At 44.8% G+C, this 21,608-nt stretch overlaps 1 protein-coding gene across 3 annotated transcripts in view; it reads right to left on the minus strand.

Annotated features, from left to right (window-relative positions):
- Positions 1-21,608, minus strand: part of LRBA (LPS responsive beige-like anchor protein) — a 2,426,603-nt gene that overhangs the window by 345,747 nt on the left and 2,059,248 nt on the right. For all 3 annotated transcript variants that reach the window (XM_085641653.1, XM_085641654.1, XM_085641652.1), the window contains exon 48: positions 16,811-16,978. In XM_085641653.1, coding sequence (XP_085497779.1) covers positions 16,811-16,978 — 168 coding nt within the window. The remainder of the gene's footprint in view (positions 1-16,810; positions 16,979-21,608) is intronic.

The following is a 21,608-nucleotide window of genomic DNA, read 5'->3' on the forward strand; positions in this document are numbered from 1 at the left end:
AGCTGCCTAAGTTTTCCTCGGTCTCTGGGTGTCTACGTGACTTACACAGGTTGAAATGTCAAATCGGGTGAAATTCAAGGCTCTGTGTTACATGTTTAGAATCAAAACAGGTTCGGCACCTAAATACCTGCAGGATCGAATGCAGCGTTACCTTCCGTCTTGCCCCCTGTGCTCTGCTCAGAAAATCCGTCCGTTATTCCAAAAATCAGATGGGCCCTTACGAGAGGCCGGTCCCTGGCTTACCTGGGACCGACCTCATGGAACTACTTACCAGCCTCCTTACGAGCTAAGACCTCTCTGCTCGCCTTCCGCAATGGTTTGAAAACCTGGCTGTTCCTAAATTATCCCTCTCTTGTACCTTTCTTTCTTGCCTACCCTACTTGGCGCCAGGAAACCCCTCGGGGTAGCTGTGCGCCCTATAAATAAAAAAAAATTAAAAAGCTGACCAGTCTGCTGCTCCTGAGGTCACACGGACTCTGAAAGGCACAGCAACACAGGTGGTGGCTATGTAACTCTTTCGAGACCTGCACTGTGTTCGCGGCAAGTTTGAGGCCGGTATCCCTCGTCAGAACCGCTGGTACAGAACCCCTGTGTACAGCATTGCTTTGCTGTTGCCAAGGCTTGCTCACCCTGTCCTCCAGTGATCTTCAGGCTGCAAGAAGCTCCAGATTCCAGCATCTCTTCCTGCCAAGATCTTCGTCCTTACTGCCTCCTCTGCATTGTAGGAATGCATCCTTTGGTGAGCTGCTTTAGGTCCTCTTGTGACTTGTGCCTTCGGCCTGTGGGTCCTCTTTGGCTTAAGATGGCTCCCCTGTTTGCTCGGGGCCTGCCCTGACTCTCCTGCATTTGATGAGTCCTCTGGACCTTGTTGGTCCTGGCACTGCACCTTCTTCGTTTACCACGTCTGTTGTTGCTGCCAAGGCTTGTTGGTGCTCCCGCCAGACACAGACCCCCCTGGTTCTCGACTTCCGATGTGGGGTTGCTCGTGAACAGCTCCTAGTCTTCCACAGCATTGCCTGGTCTTCACAGCTGCAGCGACAAGGTCACAGTCAACGCTCCTGCATCGGTGGTCATTGGTCTTCCGTGCCGCCTGGTCACTCCTGAGTGGCACAGACTCTGTCACCTCTCCTTGGAGGTACCTCTCTTCAAGAATCCATACTTGGATTCCACTGGACTCTTTCACCTTCTTCGCCAGCAGCAGCTATACTTAAGTCTTCCATTGTGGTCTATGGAGCATTCCGATGTTACTTTGCACCTATGTACCTGGCTTCCCTGGTGTAGGTATCCTGGTTCCTGGGGTATCCACGGGTGGGGTGACTCTCCAACCTTCCATCTTTCACATGGTTTCTTCAGGGTCCTCTGGGAAGGGTCCTTCTTCAAAACTGCAACACGACTTCCCTATTGTCTTGCATTGAATACATGACACTGTTTCCACTCTGCACACAGCATCCATGGGGTTCCTGGGTACTTTCCTTGGGTGGTTCCTTAGGTCCCCAGCTCTTCAGGGTCAAGTCTCAACTTCGGTCGCAGTTCGCATTCCACTTCTTTAGTATATGGTTTGGTCTCTCCCTGGAGACCACTGTGTCTTTGTGCTTACTTACCTGTTTCCTTTTGAAATATTGTGAGTATTGTGTTGATATCTCTGGGTAGGGGATTTTCAAATGGGTTAGTGAAGATGTATAATAAATAAAACTATTTTTATAACTATACTGTGTGATTCTGTTTCGTTTAACCTACACTATATGATTAGTTCTGGTAAAACAAGCTGCTTAACACTCTTTCTGGACTAAGCCTGAAGGCTGCGCTCCACAGCTGCCACTTAAGAGAGCTTTCTATGGTTGTCTACGACTACTAAACTCAACAACATAAAGGTTGTCTGGATTAGTGCAGGGTGCTTCACTTAAATAAGTGTGCACCATATACTAAGCCAGCCTCCTACAGACACCTATTGTTATTTATCTTGCTTATGATGTGTGGCCCCTTGGGGAACTTCTACATTGCTGTAGATTTCGTTATGATTTTGTCACAACTATGTGTCCCGTACTACCAGAAAATCAACACAAAGTGGTTAAAGAAATATAAGTGCATATGGAATCTGAACCCATGCATGCATAAAGTCGTATGTTAATGACTAGGGAGAAAGTAGAGTAGTTCTGCACTACTGATTTAGCGTCAGTATATTACTAATCGAGTTGTGTGAGGAATCTTAACAGGTCCCTAGATTAATCTTCTTGATTCATAAAGGTATACCAGCTGGTTTTTTGAATATTGGACAATTTAAGACAGATAAAAGGAATTACATGTTTCCAATATGATCTATTGGTGAGTGAAGGATTGAAGAAGCACATGATTATTTTTACTACACTATGCATCAGCAAAAATGGAGGAGCGAGGACTCCCAGTGGAAAGATCAAATGGTAAGATAAAGCTGAATTTTGTAATCTATTTGGGCCACACAATATCCAAGGATGTAATAAAACGGCAGACTGCACTTGTGTCGGCTATACAGGATGCCCTTGCTCTGCACAAGTAAGATAAACTGAGGTCTATTTTTGGGTTTGTTGAGCAGTATACAAAAATAATTCCAGATTTTTCCAAAAAGACCAGCAAAATGTGAGCTTCTTAAAGAACAAGTTACTTATCTTCGGTAATGATATATCTGTAAGAGACATATATTAGTTATAGATTCCTTACCTAAGAATTACCCCCAGGCGTCAGACTGGCTCTAGAGAATTTCTTTTGTAGCAGTACCCCTGCGCATCGGTAGGTGGCATCGGGCGACTTCGCGTTCGTCGTCGTGGTTGCTAGGATGACATTGAGGTGTCTACATAGACGCGCCCCTGCACCCTGACGTCAGTTTTGACACAACTTTCCACGCCAGTGCACAAAATTAGGGCCCTGCAAGGGAGTCCCTATCCCTACAAGTCAGTTCGCATAACGGGGAGGATGGGTGGCGCGGTAAGGAATCTCTAACTAATGTAACATCGTTACTGATGGTAAGTAACTTGTTCATCTGAAAGAGACCATCAGTTATAGATTCCTTACCTTAGAATAGATACCCCAGCAATATCAACCCCAGAGGTGGGTCTGCGAACTAAGTTCACACCAGGAAGTCCTGGAGAACAGAACGACAGAAAAAGCTGTCTCTCCGGACTTGGCTGTCCAGGCAGTAATGCTTAGTAAACGTGAGCAGGATGCCCACGTTGCTGCCTGGCAGATGTCAACCAGCGGAACTCCACGTCCCAAAGCAGTAGTAGCTGTCGTTGCCCTGGTAGAGTGGGCGCACAGTCCTACTGGAGGTTCCTTTTTAGCCAAAGCATAACAGATCTTAATGCATAGGACGACCCATCAAGAGATGGTACATTTGTGCACTGCCTGACATTTCTTGGCGCCCACTTAACCTACGAAGAGTTGATCGTCCACTCGGAAGTCTTTAGAGCGGTCAAGGTAGAAAGACAGCGCACGTTTTGGGTCCAGACGGTGGAGTCTCTCCTTTGGATGGGTGCAGAGGTGGGAAGAAGGTGGCAATGTGATGGTCTGGCCTATGTGGAGAAAAGATAACCACTTTGGGCAGAAAAGAGTGCCTAGTACGGAGGACTACTTTGTCCAGATGGATAGCAAGAAAGGGAGGCCTAGAATATCAGGCTTGAAGCTCACTCATCCTGGAAGCAGAGGTGAGGGCAAGCAAGAAAGCAGTCTTCAAAATAAAGAGATGAAGAGGACCGTTATGTAGTGGCTCAAATGGAGCACACATAAGAGAAGTGAGGACAATATTCAAGTCCCACTGGGGAATTACAAAAGGAGAGTAGAAAAGAGATAAGTAATGCCCTTCAAAAATCTATTAACAATAGGGGACTTCAAAAGAGAAGGCTGATCAGGAAGGCGAAGAAAGGCTGAAATGGCCGAAAGATAGCTTTTAAGAGTGCCCAGAGCAGAACCCTGCTGGGCCAAAGAAAGAATAAAGAGGAGAACCTCTGAAAGAGGGGCAGAAAGGGGATCCACAGCCTTTGCTGTGCACCATGCCACAAATTTGTTCCATCTACAGGCATATACAGTTTTAGAGGAGGGACGCCTGGCTGCCAAGATAAAATTACAGACTTCCGGAGGAAGGTCGAAAGCTGTCAACTGTCGCCGCTCGATCTCCACGCAAGGAGGTGGAGACTGGACAGGTTCGGGTGGAGGACTGTTTCCTGCTCCTGCGACAGAAGATCCTCCCGAAGAAGCAGTCTGATCGGAGGATCGATGGCCATGCTCAAGAGCTCGGAGTACCAGACTCTTTGTGCCCAGTCCGGAGCCACAAGAATTACTTGGGCCTGGTTGCGCTTGATCTTCTTCAGCACTGTGGGTAGAAGTGGTATAGGCGGAAAGGAGTACAGGAGGCCTCAATTCCACTTGCAACGAAAGGTGTCGCCGAGCGAGTGCCACCTTGGAAACTTCAATGCGCAGAACTGCTGACATTGCACATTCTCTTCGGTGGCGAATAGATCTAACCAAGGCTCTCCCCACTGCTGAAAGAGACCGTGCACCACCTCCAAGTGAAGACGCCATTCGTGTTCCAACATGCATCGGCGGCTGAGTTTGTACGCCCTGGCGTTCAGGGAACCTGCCAGGTGTTGAACCACCAGGGATATGCCCTGATGTTCCAGCCATGTCCAAAGGTGAAGAGCCTCTTGACATAGAGTCCATGACCCCATCCCGCCCTGTTTGTTGCAGTACCACATGGTGGTGGTGTTGTCCGTGAACACCTGCACTACTCTTTCTTTGACAGAGGGAAGGAATGCCTTCAGTGCAAGACGAATCGCCGTGAGCTCCAGAAGGTTGATGTGGAGCCCGGACTCCTCCGGAGACCAGAGGCCTCTGATCTCCACCTCCATGTGGCTGCCCCATCCCAGCAGGGATGGATTTGTCACTACTGTGAACTTTGGTTGGGGAAGGGAGGGGGATCTGCCGTTGACCCAATCCTGGTTCATGAGCCACCACCTGCAGTCCCTTCCGAGATATGGATGATATCGGAAAGATTCCCCTCATGCTGCGCCCACTGGAACTTTAGGTCCCACTGCAAAGCCCGCATATGCCATCTGGTATGATCCACCAGCAGGATGCAGGTTATGAGGCCCAGCAGCCTCAGGGTAATTCTCGCCGAAATCCAAGATAGAGGCTGAGCTTCTGAGAGGGAATCAGGTGCGACTTTGGCACGTTGATAGTGAACCCCATAGAATGCAGGAGATCTGCCGTAGTCCGGAGGTGGGAGACGACAGCCTGGGGCGAGCCCGCCTTCAACAGCTCGTCGTCGAGATAGGGGGAAGACTGGAACCGCTGATCTGCGCAGATGAGCTGCGACGACTATCACTTTCGTGAACACGCGATGGGCCCTGGTAAGGCTGAAAGGGAGCAAGGTGAACTGAAAATGTTTGTGGTCTACCATGAACCGTAGGTAATGCTGGTGGGCAGGCAAGACAGGGATGTGAAAATAAGCGTCCTGTAAATCCAACGCTACCATCCAGTTTCCTGGGTCGAGGGCAGACAAGACCTGAGCAAAGGTTAACATCTTGAATTTCTGCTTCCGGAGGAAGGGGTTAACATCCCTGAGGTCTAAGATAGGACGTAGGCCTTTGTCCTTCTTGGGTAACAAGAAGTAGTGGGAGTAGCAACCATGACCTACTTCTAGCACAGGGACGCGTTTGATAGCTCCCTTGGCCAAGAGAATCTGGCGGAGAAGTGCCAAATGATCCTCCAACATACGATGGAGTGTAGGTGGCATGATGGAAGGGGTAGTCTTGAAGGGGAGGGAGTAGCCCCTCCGGACTACCTGCAAAACCCACTTGTCTGATGTGATGTTAGGCCAGTGGGGGAGATGATGGCAGATCCTGTTGCCCACTGGCAACTGTTGGCTCTGAAAGGTCGGACTAGGAAGGTTTGGAGGCTGCTGCAGAGGGGGCATTGGGTGACTGTCCCGCCCGCTGGCTTCTAGACCCACAACGCTGGGTCCCACTTCCCCAGCCACGTAGAGGCTGAGCACCTTGCGCGGCCCTGTGGCTCTGGGTGGAACGTGGTGGGGCACCCCTTCTGTATCCACGAAAGGGGCGAAAGGCAGACTGCATGGGACGAGATATGGCTGCAAGGCCAAAGGATCTGCCCGTAGCCCTAGAGTACTTGAAACGCTCGAGGGCGTTGTCCGCCTTGCCACCAAACAGGTGACAGCCATCAAAGGGCATGTCCAAAAGGGTACATTGGACATCCCCAGAGAAGCCAGATGTTCTCAGCCAGGCGTAGCGCCTCAGGGCTACCTACGTGGAAACCATTCTACCAAGCGAGTCGGAGGTATCCAGCCCAAACCGGATGGTGAGCTTGTATGCATCTTGACCCTCAGCAACAGCGTGTGTGATTACGGCCCGAGCTTTCTCCGGGCACTGTGGCAGCACTTGTGCAACCGTATCCCACACCGTGTGTGTATAATGGCACAAGAGAAATGCGGAGTTCACTGACCGCAGTCCTAAGCTGGCAGAAGAAAACATCTTCTTCCCAAGACAGTCCAGCTTCTTGAATTCCCAATCTGAGAGAGCAGCAGTGAATGCGTCTTTTGAGGATGAGGCTTGGACCACCAAGCTCTCAGTGGTAGGGTGTTGGGAGAGAAAAAGTGGGTCATTCGGGGCCGGACGGAGACGTCGGGCAATCATCCTGTCCACAGGAGCCCCTGTGCGGAGCTTGGACCAAGTGCCCAAAAGGATGTCAGTGAGGGCTTCATTAAAAGGCATATGGGGCTCTGAAGAGGCTGCTGCCGGCTGAAGCACCTCAGTCCGGAGGTTAGTCCTGAAAGCCACAGTAGGAAGCTCGAGGCCCAAGGCCTCAGCCGCCCTATGCCACACCACAACGTAGGAAGCTCCCTCCTCCGTAGCCAAGGTAGGGGGAGAAAGCATACCAAGGTCTGGGTGGGTATCCAGACCACTGGCATCAGCCAACTCCTCTCTCCAGTCTGGTTCCTCGAGTTGATCTGCTAGAGGGTCAACAGACTCCTCCCAGTCCTCCTCAACCTCCTTTGGCTGCCACTCAGGGCGGTACGGAACACCAGGAATGAACAGTGGGACAAGAGTACCCTTCGGCGCCGGTACCAACGGCGATCAAACGTCGGTCCGGTGCCGTGTCCACATCGAGGGTGAGGGTGGAATCGACTCTCAACCTTAAGATTCCCTCTGTGCTAACTACAGGACCAGCTGCTTCTGAAAGAGGTCTAAATTGGTCTAGGTACCGTATCATCTAAAGGAGGTGCTCCGCTTAACACTTTTGCACCCAGGTCTTGGCTGGTAGCAGCATTCAAGTCGTTTTGAGATGCAATGTAAGCATCCAGGGTAATAACCACTGGTCTTTCCATGTAAATATACAAGGATTCCCAACAAGTGTAGCCGCCTTGACATGTTGCCATTAGCCTCCACATGCATAATAGGACCATGGTGAAGCCGGTTATTCCCAGTGCTGTAACTGCATTTCAATTGTTATTCTTTTCTTTATGTGAAGAGCCTTGGGGACAGCCTCATGAGGAGGACAGACGGCCCCGGCTCGTGCACTCTACCTACAGTTCAACTGTTCCTTTTAGATAGAGATATGGCGAAGGAGAGAGCACCGAGACACTGAGGTCAGGCGCTTCCCCCAGTGCGCTTTTTTGACTCTATTGATTTACATTTCCCAGAGGAAAAGGTTAATTTTGAGACAGAAAATCAACCAAAATGTCTTTCCCACACAGACATTAATGAGCCTGTTGTGCACTTGCCTCTTTGTTTTCCTGCTGCCCGGTGCCCCGCTGTTTCCACCCCTGGTGGGACAAGAGTCCCAGGGTCCCTGAGTGCGGCATCTTCACCACAGCCACTGATAGAACCCTGGTAGGAGACTACATCTCCCAGGGTGCAACGCCTGCTACACAGGTACTGCGAGTGAGGGGGAGGCGCTTCAATCACCAACGCGCACAAAGCGCAGCCTCTCCCCCCGCGGCGCGGGCCGCGCCCAGGCCAAGGGCGGGCCTGTCCTTGCCCGTCATTTCCAGGAAGAGGCAGGGCAGGGCCACCTCCCTTTCATCCATCTTTTGAGCTGCACGGTAGAAAAACCTGAAACTGAACAAGGTACTGTGTTCTGAATTACAATTGTATCAGGGACTGTTTTGGTTGCTATGACATATTTCAGCTCGTTAGCTCCCTAAGGTCAGAGATAGGAATCATGAGAAATTTGATTGAAGAGCTTATCATCACAGTAAGACTCCTATCCCCAAAGGACACACCCCAGAAGCACAAGCAACCTGCATATCCCCTGTATGAACAATGCCTACAGGTTCACCTAACTTGCTTACCCTCTTATAAAGAAAGAGGCCCAATGGAAAACAGACCTTCTTTGACCCCCTCAGCAACACCTAAGCAGGTTCTAATAATCACAAAGCCGAAACAGGCTGATAATCTTAAAGCCAATCATCAGAACCAAGCCCCCTCAAAACTGCATTAGACCATCCAGTTTACCATTAGCTAAAAGTCCTTATACAAAAAGTCAGACGAGTTCCTTAGCAATACCCCCCCCCCCACTTTCCCCCCTTCCACAGGCGCAAAAAGTCTTCATGGTCAACGTCCCCAAGTTGGATCTAGTGGGTGGCTATGAAAACGAAGACTCTTTAATTAACAAATCAATACATTGGATTCGCCACGTTACAAGAAGATATCAGGGCTCGGAGATGCACGTCCCCTACTCAACCTCTGGACTGCATCAAGCTTACCCTGATTAAGACCGATCTGGCTGAAAATCTCCTCACATTGGAGTACCGTACCTGCCCCCCAGGCTCCTCAGCTATACAGTTTAGGCGAATTCCTATTACATCAGTAGCCAGGTTACATGATAAACATCCATCGAGGGCCCCAAGCGGAGGGACTCCATTAGAAGCCATCGATTGACTGCAAAGCGAATCACACTTACACCAGAAATTGCCCGTCATCCTTCCTACAACTAAATACAACCCCCAAAACAACTCAATCTTTTGCATTGGCCCAAAGCCACTCACAAATAGCTTTGAATCTATTACCCAAAACCGTCAACAAATGGAAACCATAAGAGCCTATGCGGTTAACCCCTCAATAGCATCTGATCTCCCTGTTTCGCCACCAGCCCCTGTCTCTCCTCGCCAATACATCTCTAGGAGAGACTCAATTCATGACCCAACTTCTTTACATCAGCTATGGATCATCTCTTGGAATGTTGCCGGGCTTAGCAAGAAATTGTCATTGCCACACTGGAACAACGTGATAGAGGGCTTTGGCATTTGTGCTTCCCAAGAAACCTGGAGTTTGGGTCCTCTATATAAATCGGGCTACAGCTGTTTCCACTTACCTGCTATTACCACAGGGAAAGGGCGCCCCTCAGGAGGGTTAAATGTCTGGATTAACATCGCCTTGGGTTGCAGAATCATCGAACAACAAAGTGGGAGTCCTGACATCATGAGGCTCACTATCAAGGGTCCAATGGGGGGTGAAATGCTTGATTTATTCAATGTTTATATAAGGGGGCTCCAGGGGCAAACCTTCACCTATTATCACATTATTGGAACAAGGTTTTTCTAGCTGTTTGTCACACTCTAGAGTTGTGGTTGCAGGAGATTTTAATTGCACCCTTGAGCCTCTGAGATCAGAGGACATGCTTGGTGTTGAGGAAGACGACAGAAGATGGGTCTGTCCCCCCAACTAAGCTTACCCCCTGTCAAAAGATGGTCGCAGATAGCGATTCAACTTAACGCACTTACTCTGGAATTTGGCCTAAGGGCAGTAAATTATAGAACCACATCAGATGTCCAGGGGAACATACAACAGACCCAGCTGCCCTTCCCGCATTGACTATGTCTTATTAGAAGTACGACTATGGGGGAATGGTAGAGACATGGTAGTGGGCAATACAACGGACAGTGACCATAACCCCCCTCTGTGTGACCATGAAGATCCCATTGGCCCCCTCCTGTCCTCCTTTGAGTACTCACACACCATTGTCGACTAAAGAGGGGGTCCCCTCAAATTACAGAAGGTTCCTCAAATGGCCCAAGGTTGCTGAACAAAACTTAAAAATAGATGGAATTAGGCAAGTACGAAGTAAGAACATTCTAGAGTTACAGGAGGCAATGACAAGCCTAGATGGGCTTATAAATGTCCCTACAATTTACTTAAGTACAATCGAACAGATTAGTGTATATTTTCAAGCAAATAGCAAACACAATAAACCTGGCATACAACCAAAGAGCAGCCAGACATGGTTCACTAAGGACTGTGGACTTAAGAGACAAGCTTTAGCCACAGCAATTAGAAGTAAGAACTGCCCTATGATCAAAATTGCAAGGAAAGACTACAGAGTGGCTTTGCTTCAAGCAAAGCTGAAATGGGACGAGAAGCGTTGGCAGGATCTAAAGGATGCTAGCACAGCAAGGGATACCAATCTCTTCTGGAATCTTGTTAGACGGGCAGGCAAGAGGGATTCAGATCATATCCCCAACCATATCTCGCCCCAAGATTGGTATGACCACTTTGGGAAACTTTACTCCGGGTCCAATGACTGTTGATTGGAAGAGTTGTGTGTTTATCCCCTTACTCCCTCTGATGGTAGTAACAGCGAACTCCTCTCGCTGGCACAAATAGAAACTGCCATAAGTATGATAGATAGCTTCTTGCAGACCCCCGAAACTTGGCATGTTACATTTTACTGCTAATTAATTCTATCTCCAATGGTTGCCCAGTACCAGAATCATGGAAGGGGTGGAGGTGGTCCTGATTTACAAGAAGGGAGCCAGAGAGGACCCTGACAATTACAGGCCAATCAGTTTGATTGACGCAATCCAGAAGTTAGTCGGCAGGGTCCTGCTGCAGAGGATCCAATCTTGGGCTGAGGATGAAGATATCCTCTTCCAGTATCAGGCGGGGTTTAGGGCCAATACGTGAACGGTGGATCAGGTCTTCAGGCTTCTCCTGATATACTGGAAAGTCGTTGTGATCGGCAGAGGCAGCTTTACCTTGCCTTTATAGACTTAAGGACTGCCTTTGACCTGGTCCCTAGGAAAAAGTTGTGGAAAATATTAGGAGACTTGGGCATCCCTCCGCCAATCCTCAACTTAATTCTTCTCCATGAGGGCAATTATGCACAAGTGAGATGGGGGTCCCAAAGCCACTTGACGGAAAGGATTCCAGTAAACCGGGGAGTACGCCAGGGCTGTGTGATGGCACCCACCCTGTTCTCCTTATATGTGAACGGGGTGGTTAGTTTCTTGCAAGACGGTCCAGCTGATGCCCCGGTCCTGGCGGGTGATAAGGTACCTACTCTCCTGTTTGCGGGTGACACACTGCTGATCTCCAAGACCCCATCTGGGCTACAGAAACTACTGAATAGGTTTCAATCTTTTTGTAACTCCCGGGGGTTGGTCATAAATACTTCTAAGACCAAGTTTATGACACTCAACCCCCACAAATCTTTCAGAAATAATCTCAACCTTGATGGGACACATTCGGAGAGAGTCAGCACGTTTACCTATCTTGGAATCCGTTTATCAGGGAAAAAATGCAATGGAGGTCCCACCTTGATAAAATGCTCTTGAGCCACAAACGTGCGGTCGGGGCACTAAGCAAAGAACATTGTTCCTCACAAAGCAGGCCAACTGCCCCGGCCCTCACGGTCTATGACGCAAAGGCAGTTAGCTTGGCACTCTATGGGGCTGAGCTATGTGGATTTGACAACGTCAATGAGATCTGCAGGTCAGAGCACAAGTTTTTGAAGGAACTGGCCATGCTACCCCAGAATGTCCCACTAACTCCCTTGATGTATGATATGGTCAGACGCTCATTCAGCGATATTGCTAAACTACGCCCGCTGCTTTTCTGGGCTCGCCTTAGGGGGACCACTGAACTTAAGAACTATGCCAAAGCACTCACAGAAGTCATGAGTCTAGATGATAACCATGAGGTTAAGTGGATGTCTAATGTTAAGAAATTAATGACAACTCTCGGCCTTAAGGATTGCTGGGACAACCAAAATCCCCCAAGCAAGGCTGAGCTCAAACTTACTTATTGGGACTGGATTGATGCTAGGGATCTTAGCAATCCAAATGTGGGAAGGCTAACGGAAGAATTTTTCCAGCACAAACAATGTAGAAGCCTTGAACCATATTTGGACACAATCCAGATACCAAGAGACAGGGCGCTGCACAGCCAATTCAGATTTGGGTCGGTTCCGGTCCATGCACTGACTGCTAAATGGCACCCCCCGAAAAAAGACAACAGAAGGCAGTCCTTGCTGTAGGGCACCGAAGGAGAGTATCGTCCATTTAATGTTTGCCTGTCCAGCATACAAAAAGGCAAGGTCTAGATGGTTAACACCAAACTAGGTACCCTGGATCATCAAACTGCTTTGCGCATTCTAAAATCTGATGCGAGAACCCTCTTTGTTTGTGGAGTGGCCATATTTTTGAGTTACGCCTGGATAGTCAGGCATAAAGCTTTACGAAGGGTGACCTAATTTCATGTTACAAGCCTCATGAGGAACATACTGCAGCACAAGGCGAATGATCATATATTGCTTGAATTAACATCAATGCACTGTTACTTATATAAGGTACATCGGGTTTTACTCTTTTAACCATAAACGTTTTTTTTATTTCCGTATGTTTTTAGCAAAAATTTTTTTTTATCATGATGGATAATGTGTCATTAGGTCCCGATCGATCAAATATTATGTATTTACTACGCTTTTCTATGGTAATTTTATCGGTACATTGTTTATTTTTATAAAAGTTGGTCTGATGCTTTCATGATTCTTGCTATCGAAATAAACAATTTTTGACTTTGACTTGATTTGTGTCATGTAATTTATTGCTTTTTTGAACGGTACACTATTTATGGATCTACCGGAACTGAAGTTTTTTGTTAATATAAAATAACATAACTGCATATTATAAATTCATTGAATTTGTGATAACACTGAATTAGTATGTCCAGGCTCACCCTTCACAACACCTCCTTTGAGACAGGCTGTGGCTGCTCAACCCAATTACCACTGAGAGGCAAGGAGGTTTGAGAAACTGACTTAGTTATATTTAGCACCCTGTGTCCTGATTATTAGAGGACACCTGCAACTGACTTTTGATTCTGCTTGTCTATACTTGCAACTGTAAGGAAAAAGGCCAACATTCCATTTTTTCTCTAGCCCCAAGGAGAGACAATCTGTCCTCAACATCTTCAAGATTGGCTTCAGCAAAACAGTGTGAAAAATCGCCGGATGGAGATGACTCTTGTAAATGAAGCAGGAAAGCAAATAGAAGTCACGCACACCTATACAATGTGCTTTTGCAGGACTCATCATATTTTTATATAACAGAAGAGGGAGAGGCCGCACATGATTATCAATTATTATCATAGTTTCCAACAGGTAAATGTGTGGCAACGCTAGCCCTAATAAAAATATTTTTCCCTCTTTGTAGAACAATGACTTGCATCAGAAGTCTGTGGTTTAGGTTTCCTAAACACAACACAAATCAACATTTAGAAAACTTATATATTGATTGCCTAGATACTAAAGGACCATGCCACAACACAGGAGCACTCTCTAAATAATATGCACCCTGTATGATTCACAAAACGTTAAGTCAATCAATGCATGCAAGTTAGAATTTCTTTGTAAAGTTTGAATAACCTAAAATAAAAATCATCAAAAGTCATCATATCTTTATTGAATAACTGTGTACAGACAAGAACACTGCACTTATGAGCCGTCATTCAACAACCAACCTACTAAGGAATAAGGCATATTACAGGGGTCTAAGAAATTCACAATGGATGTTTTTCACATGGACCACTCTAACCTATTCTTCTAAAATAGTGGCCTAACTTAAGGTATGGTATTCAATAATAATCATGGCAAAACTCGAATTACAAAATAATTTAATTAATATTTTTGTCAATGAAAAGAGTAAGCTTATAGATCAAGCCTCCAATGATGGACAGCCAATGGCTAATTTTCCACAGAGGTAGACACATTTGTGGTGCAACTACTATTATACATGCGTTATGTTGCCAAGTGAACTGCTTTCATGGATGACTACAGGCATCACTTGCAATAGGATGAAGAACGGGCCCTGCAGTCATCGACCAGCTGACATACACTGCGCAGTTATTTATGTAAAACCTTTTACCTACAACCTTTCATGGATGTTATCTGCTTGCTTAGTTACGTTACATAACGATAGTAAAGACGTATGGCCCATGCTGAAAGCAGAGACAGAGTTACTAAATGTGTGTCTCATCTACAATTCATCAACTTATGGCAGTGTAAAACTTTGCTAAACGTTAACACTAACAAATCTGAAGTTTTTCTGTTGGAAGCACTTAAGGTAAGAAAGCAGGTTCAACATGAGAATGTCTCACTTGGATAACCACTGTTAAAATGTTGTTTGCATTTAGGACTCTGAATGCTCACAGATCACTAATATTGGGGCTGTGAAAGCAAGCACTTTTTAGCTCAAGATGGTTCTTGGATTTACCGGATGGTTTTATCCACAGAATAACTGTGCTGCACCTATTCCACTAATTTGGAGCACCGTATGCGTTATTGTATGTATGTAATTTACCAGTATTTGTGAATGCTATATAAATACCTTCTCTTAATGTCTGTGAGTTGACATGTTTTGAAACCTAATCGATTGGGAATGTAGTCCTAAATTTCCCCAGAAGTAACGAAATTAGCTACTTCGTGAATCCGGAAAAACCACGTTCGTGGACACTGAACTCCAAAGGAAACAGAGGGAGAATTTTTCTTATTACCCCAAAAGGCACAAATCAAGTCGCAGTTACTCGAGTGATCTGAAAGACCAAGGGCAGCTCCCTGTTCATTACAAAACGTTGGTTCCTAACCTTGCCCGTGGGAGTCGGAATATCACCTGGAAGGTAGCTACAACTCATGAGTGAAGAGGGTCTCCCAGAATCTGTTCCATTTTGCTATTTTTGAATCCTCCCAGCTTTTCATGGAAACACAGCAGCCTCTTATATATTTTTTAGTATAACAGGAGGGTTATGTCAGGTCGAATGGGAGGACAAAAGCTAAGGTACTAAATACCTTGTAATAGAGAGTTCCGGATGAAGCAATGAAAAGGATAGGACACCTGCGACTAGCCTTTGACATAGACGACTGTCCTGTTGTTGGCTTGTCTCCAGAATGTAGCTTTTAAAGTCATTGCTTGTTCCACCACTGGATACTAAACTAAAAGTTATAGCTTTGGCGGAGGATGGGGCACAGAAACTAAAACAGTATAAAAAAGGGACGGAAAAGGTTTGACCCGCTTCACTTCGATTGGAAACTCAATAAATACACACTAACTAAGCTTATTGCTTTAGGCTCAACTGGTGATTGAATCATTTTAGTACAGGTGTGCTCTAGTAATGTTACTGTGGTATGGTCATGATGAGGAAATTGAAGTCTGTTGTTGCACCTCACTTGAATTTGTTACACCGCGTTACATCTTGCACTCTGAAGGGAAGACAAGTGTGATGTACAGATGTAGCATCCTTTGCTCTCCATGGTCATCTAGCTGTGCATTCCAGCATTCAGCTTCTAAGTGATCCTGTACAGTGTATTGATTTTCCTAAAGTTGAATGTCCCCATCATGGACAAGAAAACAAATCATGGGACAAGCAGGTGACCACATATACATGAAAATCAAGATGCATCCAGTTGTTTTAAGAATAGTGCACTGCACAACCGGGGTTCTGAGCAGGAAAGGCCCTTCCTTGCCGAACTCTTCTCTATGCCAACTTGGGTTAGTCCACTAGAACGCTGCATGCAAATGAATTCCATATAAACAAGAACAAAACTCCCAGGTTGGTCAGTGACAGTCTACCTAAAACTCTCATTTTATTTTCACTTAGAGAGCGATTTTCTTGACAATTGAGGTTTTGGTTCTTTGAATTTAACAACAGTTTAAACGCAAGATTTCCTTTCTTCCAAATATTTTCCAAAGAAGATATTAGTCCTAACAGAGATTCAACATATGTGGACATGTTTGAAATCTCTCCTTTCAGAAACACCCAGCTCATTTTGGTTAGCTACAAAAAGGGGGTTGAATCCTGCACTTTCACACTGACTCAAGCATCAGTGACAACACGTCAACTGAAAAACACAAACGTCCACTAGCTTCAGCCCCCTACTCCCTAGTGCTTGCAGATCCTAAAACTATGATCTTGGACTCCTGCTCATATGTTGGTGATATCGATTGTTTATATGTGAATAAGCATTGATCTAGCGACAATATTGTTTGGCATGCTGCTGCAATAATAGAATGTTTAAATAACAAAATGGAGGCTTCTCTTCATTCCTCTGCCCAAATGAATCTAAATGGGAAAGCAAGTAACTTCTGCTTGCAATAAGAATTCACATTACCTACCATGCAGAGCGAAAGTCACAATGTGTGCCATTTCTTAATATGAAAAGCCTGGCTCGCTAGCTATCAGGCTGGTCACAGTCCCTAAATCATTTACAGCCCTTTAAGTTGATAAGCACCTTTAAGAGCAAGTCTGGCAGATATAGTTAGCATGATAAGTCCATTGGACCTACCAAACCTTAGCAAAACGTAGACAAGCTATAAACTTTATGGCTTAACCATTAGACCACAAGCCTGAATTCATTTAGGATTCTTCAACTACCAACTATAGAGAGTAGCAACTGAATACGGATGATTGCTAACAACATTGTACAAGTATGGACTATTAAAAGACCCCCTTGAAAGGATGGAGGATATTTTCAAAGTTTACAACAAAAAACCAACCTCTCGCAACATAGGATCTGTTATGGAGCTCAGATTGACTGCGCCTTCATAGGTCAGGTAATAAAATATATTAAGAGCGCGGACAGCTTCTGGCCCTTGCTGTTTGTATCCAAAAATGAGATCAATCCATTGGTGAAGCTGGCATGATACAAATTCACTCTCCAACGCCTGCAAAAGAAAATAACACAAACAATATAATTATTGTGAACTTCAGAACAGGCACACATAATCATCAAGTTATTTGACTACTCCATGCTTTTCTGGTATTTATAAGGAGGCAGAAGGTCAGAGAATTTAGATTTTTGCCTAATTCTAAAGCAGAGACAGATTTTAAACTACGACTACTCACACTGGCATATCTACTATATTTCTTAATGTCTTACTAATTGTCATTGTTAAATTCTCGTTCAGGATATTTAACACACTGTCCCTCATCCATAAAGAGGAGGAAATGGAAAGCCAAAACAGTAAGCATGTACTCTTGTTTGGAAGCATCTATAGGGTTAAAAATAAAGGCCATCATGCTAGTCCGCCTCACTAATGTTCAGAATTTCTATTGTCTTGAAGTAAATATATGACATCATATTGTCCTGCGTTTTAAGGAGGAATATCCATGCCATTGAGGCCTTACAAAATAGACAGAATAATGAACCAAATATATTTCAATATAATCAGTATATTTACAATTCACTACTGATTGTCTATCATTCCCATTGACTTTCAGAGCTCACTTTAAACATTTTCTAAAATATGTAAGGTGGGTTATATAAAATTTATAAGGAGAAAAATCAAGTTTTATTTGGTGTAGGACGGCACACTGTCTGGTTTGCTATCCAGCTGACACCATAACTCATTAATTTACTGTGAGGAGTTACTGCTTGAGTATTGTGCAGATTGATTTTTGGGGGTTGTCTAGTGTTTTAGAATGCACACACATGCGTAAGAGGTACTAGCCTAATCCATCCTCCGAAAATAATTATAAATTCAAACAAAAAAGAAGCAAGCAGAACACTGCATGTGAGAAAGTCCCACTACTAAAATCATGTTGGAATATTACAAAAGTCAAAATCCCCCCAAAAATACAACTGAGCCTGAAATAATAAATATTTACTCCTTCCAACTAAAATTTAGGCTCATATATTTTGTTCAGTATCCAGTGAAGACTATAGACAGTGGCGGTTCCTCCGCTAAGGCAGAGGAGTGTCGCCCCACTGATCATAAGGAAAAATAAAATGATAATAATGTATAGCTATTATCATTTTATTTTTCCTATTTAAGTCAGCGGCTTTCGGGGTGGGGCGGGGCTAGCCAGAGCAGGGCGAGGAGTGGTTTGCACTCCTTAAGTGCGCATGACTGCTTGTCTGGCCTTCTCAGTACAGCCAAACAGTCCTGGGCAATTTGCATCTTCCTCATCAGGCTTGCTTTACACAGCCTGTGAGGAACATGCAAACAAAGCCTCCCAGTCCCCGTCTGAGTATTGTGGTTCAGCGCTCAGACCAATCACAACGCTTCATTGCAGTGTTGTGATTGGCTATGGGGGCCCAGGGCGCTTTCTGCTGCTTCCTGCTGCCGGCGGAGACAGGAAGAAGAGGGCAAAGGAAAGCCGGCTAGCCGGACCAGGTGAGTGCTTTTTTGTTTCCATTTTGTTTCCGCAAAGCGCCCCGCCCCTGCCCTACTACTCCCAATTGGAAGCAGCCGCTACGGACTACAGAATGTGACAGCACACAACAAAAATTGGAATTGGCCTATGAAATTTCCTTTTATGAGGACACTTAGAAGTGCCACTCACTTCACCCACAGATCATCTTATATGGGTACTATGTTATGATAGTATATCTCCTCCTACGAAAATCACAAGTTATTTCACCAGTAACACATAACCAAAATTTATGTAGCACCTACAACGTTGCGCTGCTGAAAACAGTAAAAGACAATTGTCAGAAAGCAGAAATATTATATTGCATAAATTAGTCTTTAAGGATTATAAAAATCAACATACGCCCCTAGATGATCAGAGAATGTATTTACATAAACACGGTAGTAATGACCAATTCCCTAAAAAACATAATGTGGCTGTACATCCTTTTGGTCCGAAAAACATACACAGTTCAAGAAGGATACAACTGAGAGAACAGAAACACAATTCTCATATAAATCTTCCTGTTGATCACAATGAGTTTACCTACTGCCATCACTGTTGTGAGTGAAAAGGTTATGATACCTATCCATGTGTAATTGTGAAATCTAGCTCCTTAACATCAAAAAAGAGAGAAGATTTATTGTCTCCCTCTGTGTTGGTAGTTTCAAACGTTCTGAAGTAATCGCACACTTGAAGTCAAGGTGCATCATGAAGGCACTGTGCATCTAGATACATCGGGTCATGGTGAGAGATCGCCATGACAACAAGGATGTTAGTCCTCCAACTGCAATGAAACACCACCAAACATCTCTACAATTGCCCAATATCATAGCCATGTTGGGAGGGAAAGCTCACATAACCCAAAACAATAACATATATCTTGGGCCTAGTAGCACCAAGCAGAACATCAAAACCCTTACAATACGTCAGCTAAGTATGTATAAAAACTTTCAACCAATCTCAGAGTATATTCCAAACATTACGTAGAACAGGTCTCATTATTAATATTCAGAAAAAGGAGTTTATATCCCTTTTTGGAGGATGAATTAGGCCAGTACCTTTAATCTGTATGTTTAGTCTATTTTTTGGCGACAGCAACGGTTCCGCTTTGTAGTGGTTTTCAGGGAATATTGTCCCACAAGATTTCTTCTAACATCCTTGTGCCATTGTCACTGGTTGGCTGATACATTGGTTTCAGTATGAGTGATGAAAACTGCGTAGTATTTTCAGAAAAGACAATAGCAGAAGCTGTGGCACCTACTCTACTTTTGTGGGAAGGTAGTGTTAAAAAAAGAACTTGACAAGCCTACTAGATGGAAGAGTTTAAATGACTCGAAGAGACAACAAATTAGTGTCCCTACATATGGTGCTTTCATGTCTGAATATTTATTGATCAAAGTGTCCCAGTCGGATCTTTAGGTCAACAATGAACTAAGGTATCTGCTATATTACCTCCTATTTTGAGAAATGTACTATCGATGGGTTAGTACTCATAATACATGCAGCAAAATGCATCTCCGATACAATGGCAAAAGATGTCTAACAAAAAGAGACCAAATTTAAACAGTGGTATTCATCACCACTTTTAAGAAGAAATTGGAGATTAAATCTGAATTAGAGGAGTATAAAAGGCTTCTAACAAACCAAAAACTTCTAAAATTACTTACGTAGATATGTGATGTCATGATGTGGCTTGCCTTGACACCACATGCACAATTATGCCAGAATGTGGCGTTTCAAAAAGGGTTTGGAACATTAGGAAACGGTAATTCACCAAGTTGTACAACTCCAAAGAGCTAGATTTTACAACACAAGTTGATGTATATAATTGGTCATTACTGCCATGGGTATGTAAACACATTCTTAGATCTTTTAGGGATGAATGTTGACCTTTTATCTTTGAAGACACCTGTTTGAGTAATAGCATCTGAGTGCAGGGAATTGTCTGCAAACTTGGCATACATAATATACGAGATATATTGCTTCTGATTTCTGATAACTGTCAATGTTTTCAGCATCACAAAAGTGATGATCGAAGGTGATTCTTAGTTTATAAAGGCATTTTGTCTGTGTATCATTTTAATGTGGCCTGAGTACACGTTTTAATCACTAGAATGCATTGATTATAATTCTTGACGAATGAGCTTGACTTGGATTGAAACTAGGCAGCTGTATATTTGGGGAAGTCACTAAATGGCAGATAACGTCTGCAAGGTGATCAATTCAATTTTATGTATACCATCACTCATCAGAATTAAAATTGGGTATTGTCCTGCAGCGATTGTCATTTTTATGGTTTACATTAGTTAAGCCTTCACAAGATTGTACGTAAGTGCATGGTAATGGGATTGGATAGTTGGGGGCACCCCCAGATTGCTAATGCAACACAACAGCGATACGGCCAACAAACACAATTATCCCAAATAAGGTCATGGTAGATGGATAAAATATGACTGTGTTACCAGTGAAAGAACTTGTGAGATTGTGAAGAGGGAGTTATATCATCACAATGTACAGTCCTGATGAGATCTGTGGGTGAAGTGATTTTTTTGCTGTGCGCTGGTATATTCCCTCCTTGGTGTTCAATGGCTCCTGAACAGAACAAAATATATCAGCCTATTTTCCGAAGTGATAAGTAGTGAGAACTGAGTAGTCGATGTGATGTTCTGCCTGGTCCTTTTTAGGGTACGCCTAGGCAGCGCGCATGCGCTGCTCTAGGAGATGACCTTAAGAAATTGGTCAGCTCTTTTCAAGCACTCGTGCTTGTGCTGGCATCCACCTTGCGGGAGCGCGCAGCAGCGCACGCGCGCTAATGGAAAATAGATGGCCCGAGCGCCACTGCTCGCTTCCGCAAGGTAGATGCCAGCACAAGCACGAGTGCTTGAAAACAGCTGTTTGTGTTTGCCTGGTATCCCTTCTCAACTGCTTGTTTACTTTGCTTTCAATCACGGCACTCGTGCTTTGGCTGTAAACATCTCAAGCTAAAGCACGGTGCCACGATTGCTTCAAAAGTAAAGAAATAGAAAAAAACGTTTCCCATTTTTTTTTTACTTTTGAATAAATCGCGGCACCGCGATTTAGATTGAGATGTGTACAGTCAAAGCATGCGTGCCGCGATTGCATTCAAATGCTTGTTTGTCTTGCCATGAAACCTTCAGG

This window comes from Triturus cristatus, chromosome 2_2 (assembly GCF_964204655.1).
Source record: "Triturus cristatus chromosome 2_2, aTriCri1.1, whole genome shotgun sequence".
In the NCBI taxonomy this organism is placed as follows: Eukaryota; Metazoa; Chordata; class Amphibia; order Caudata; family Salamandridae; genus Triturus; species Triturus cristatus.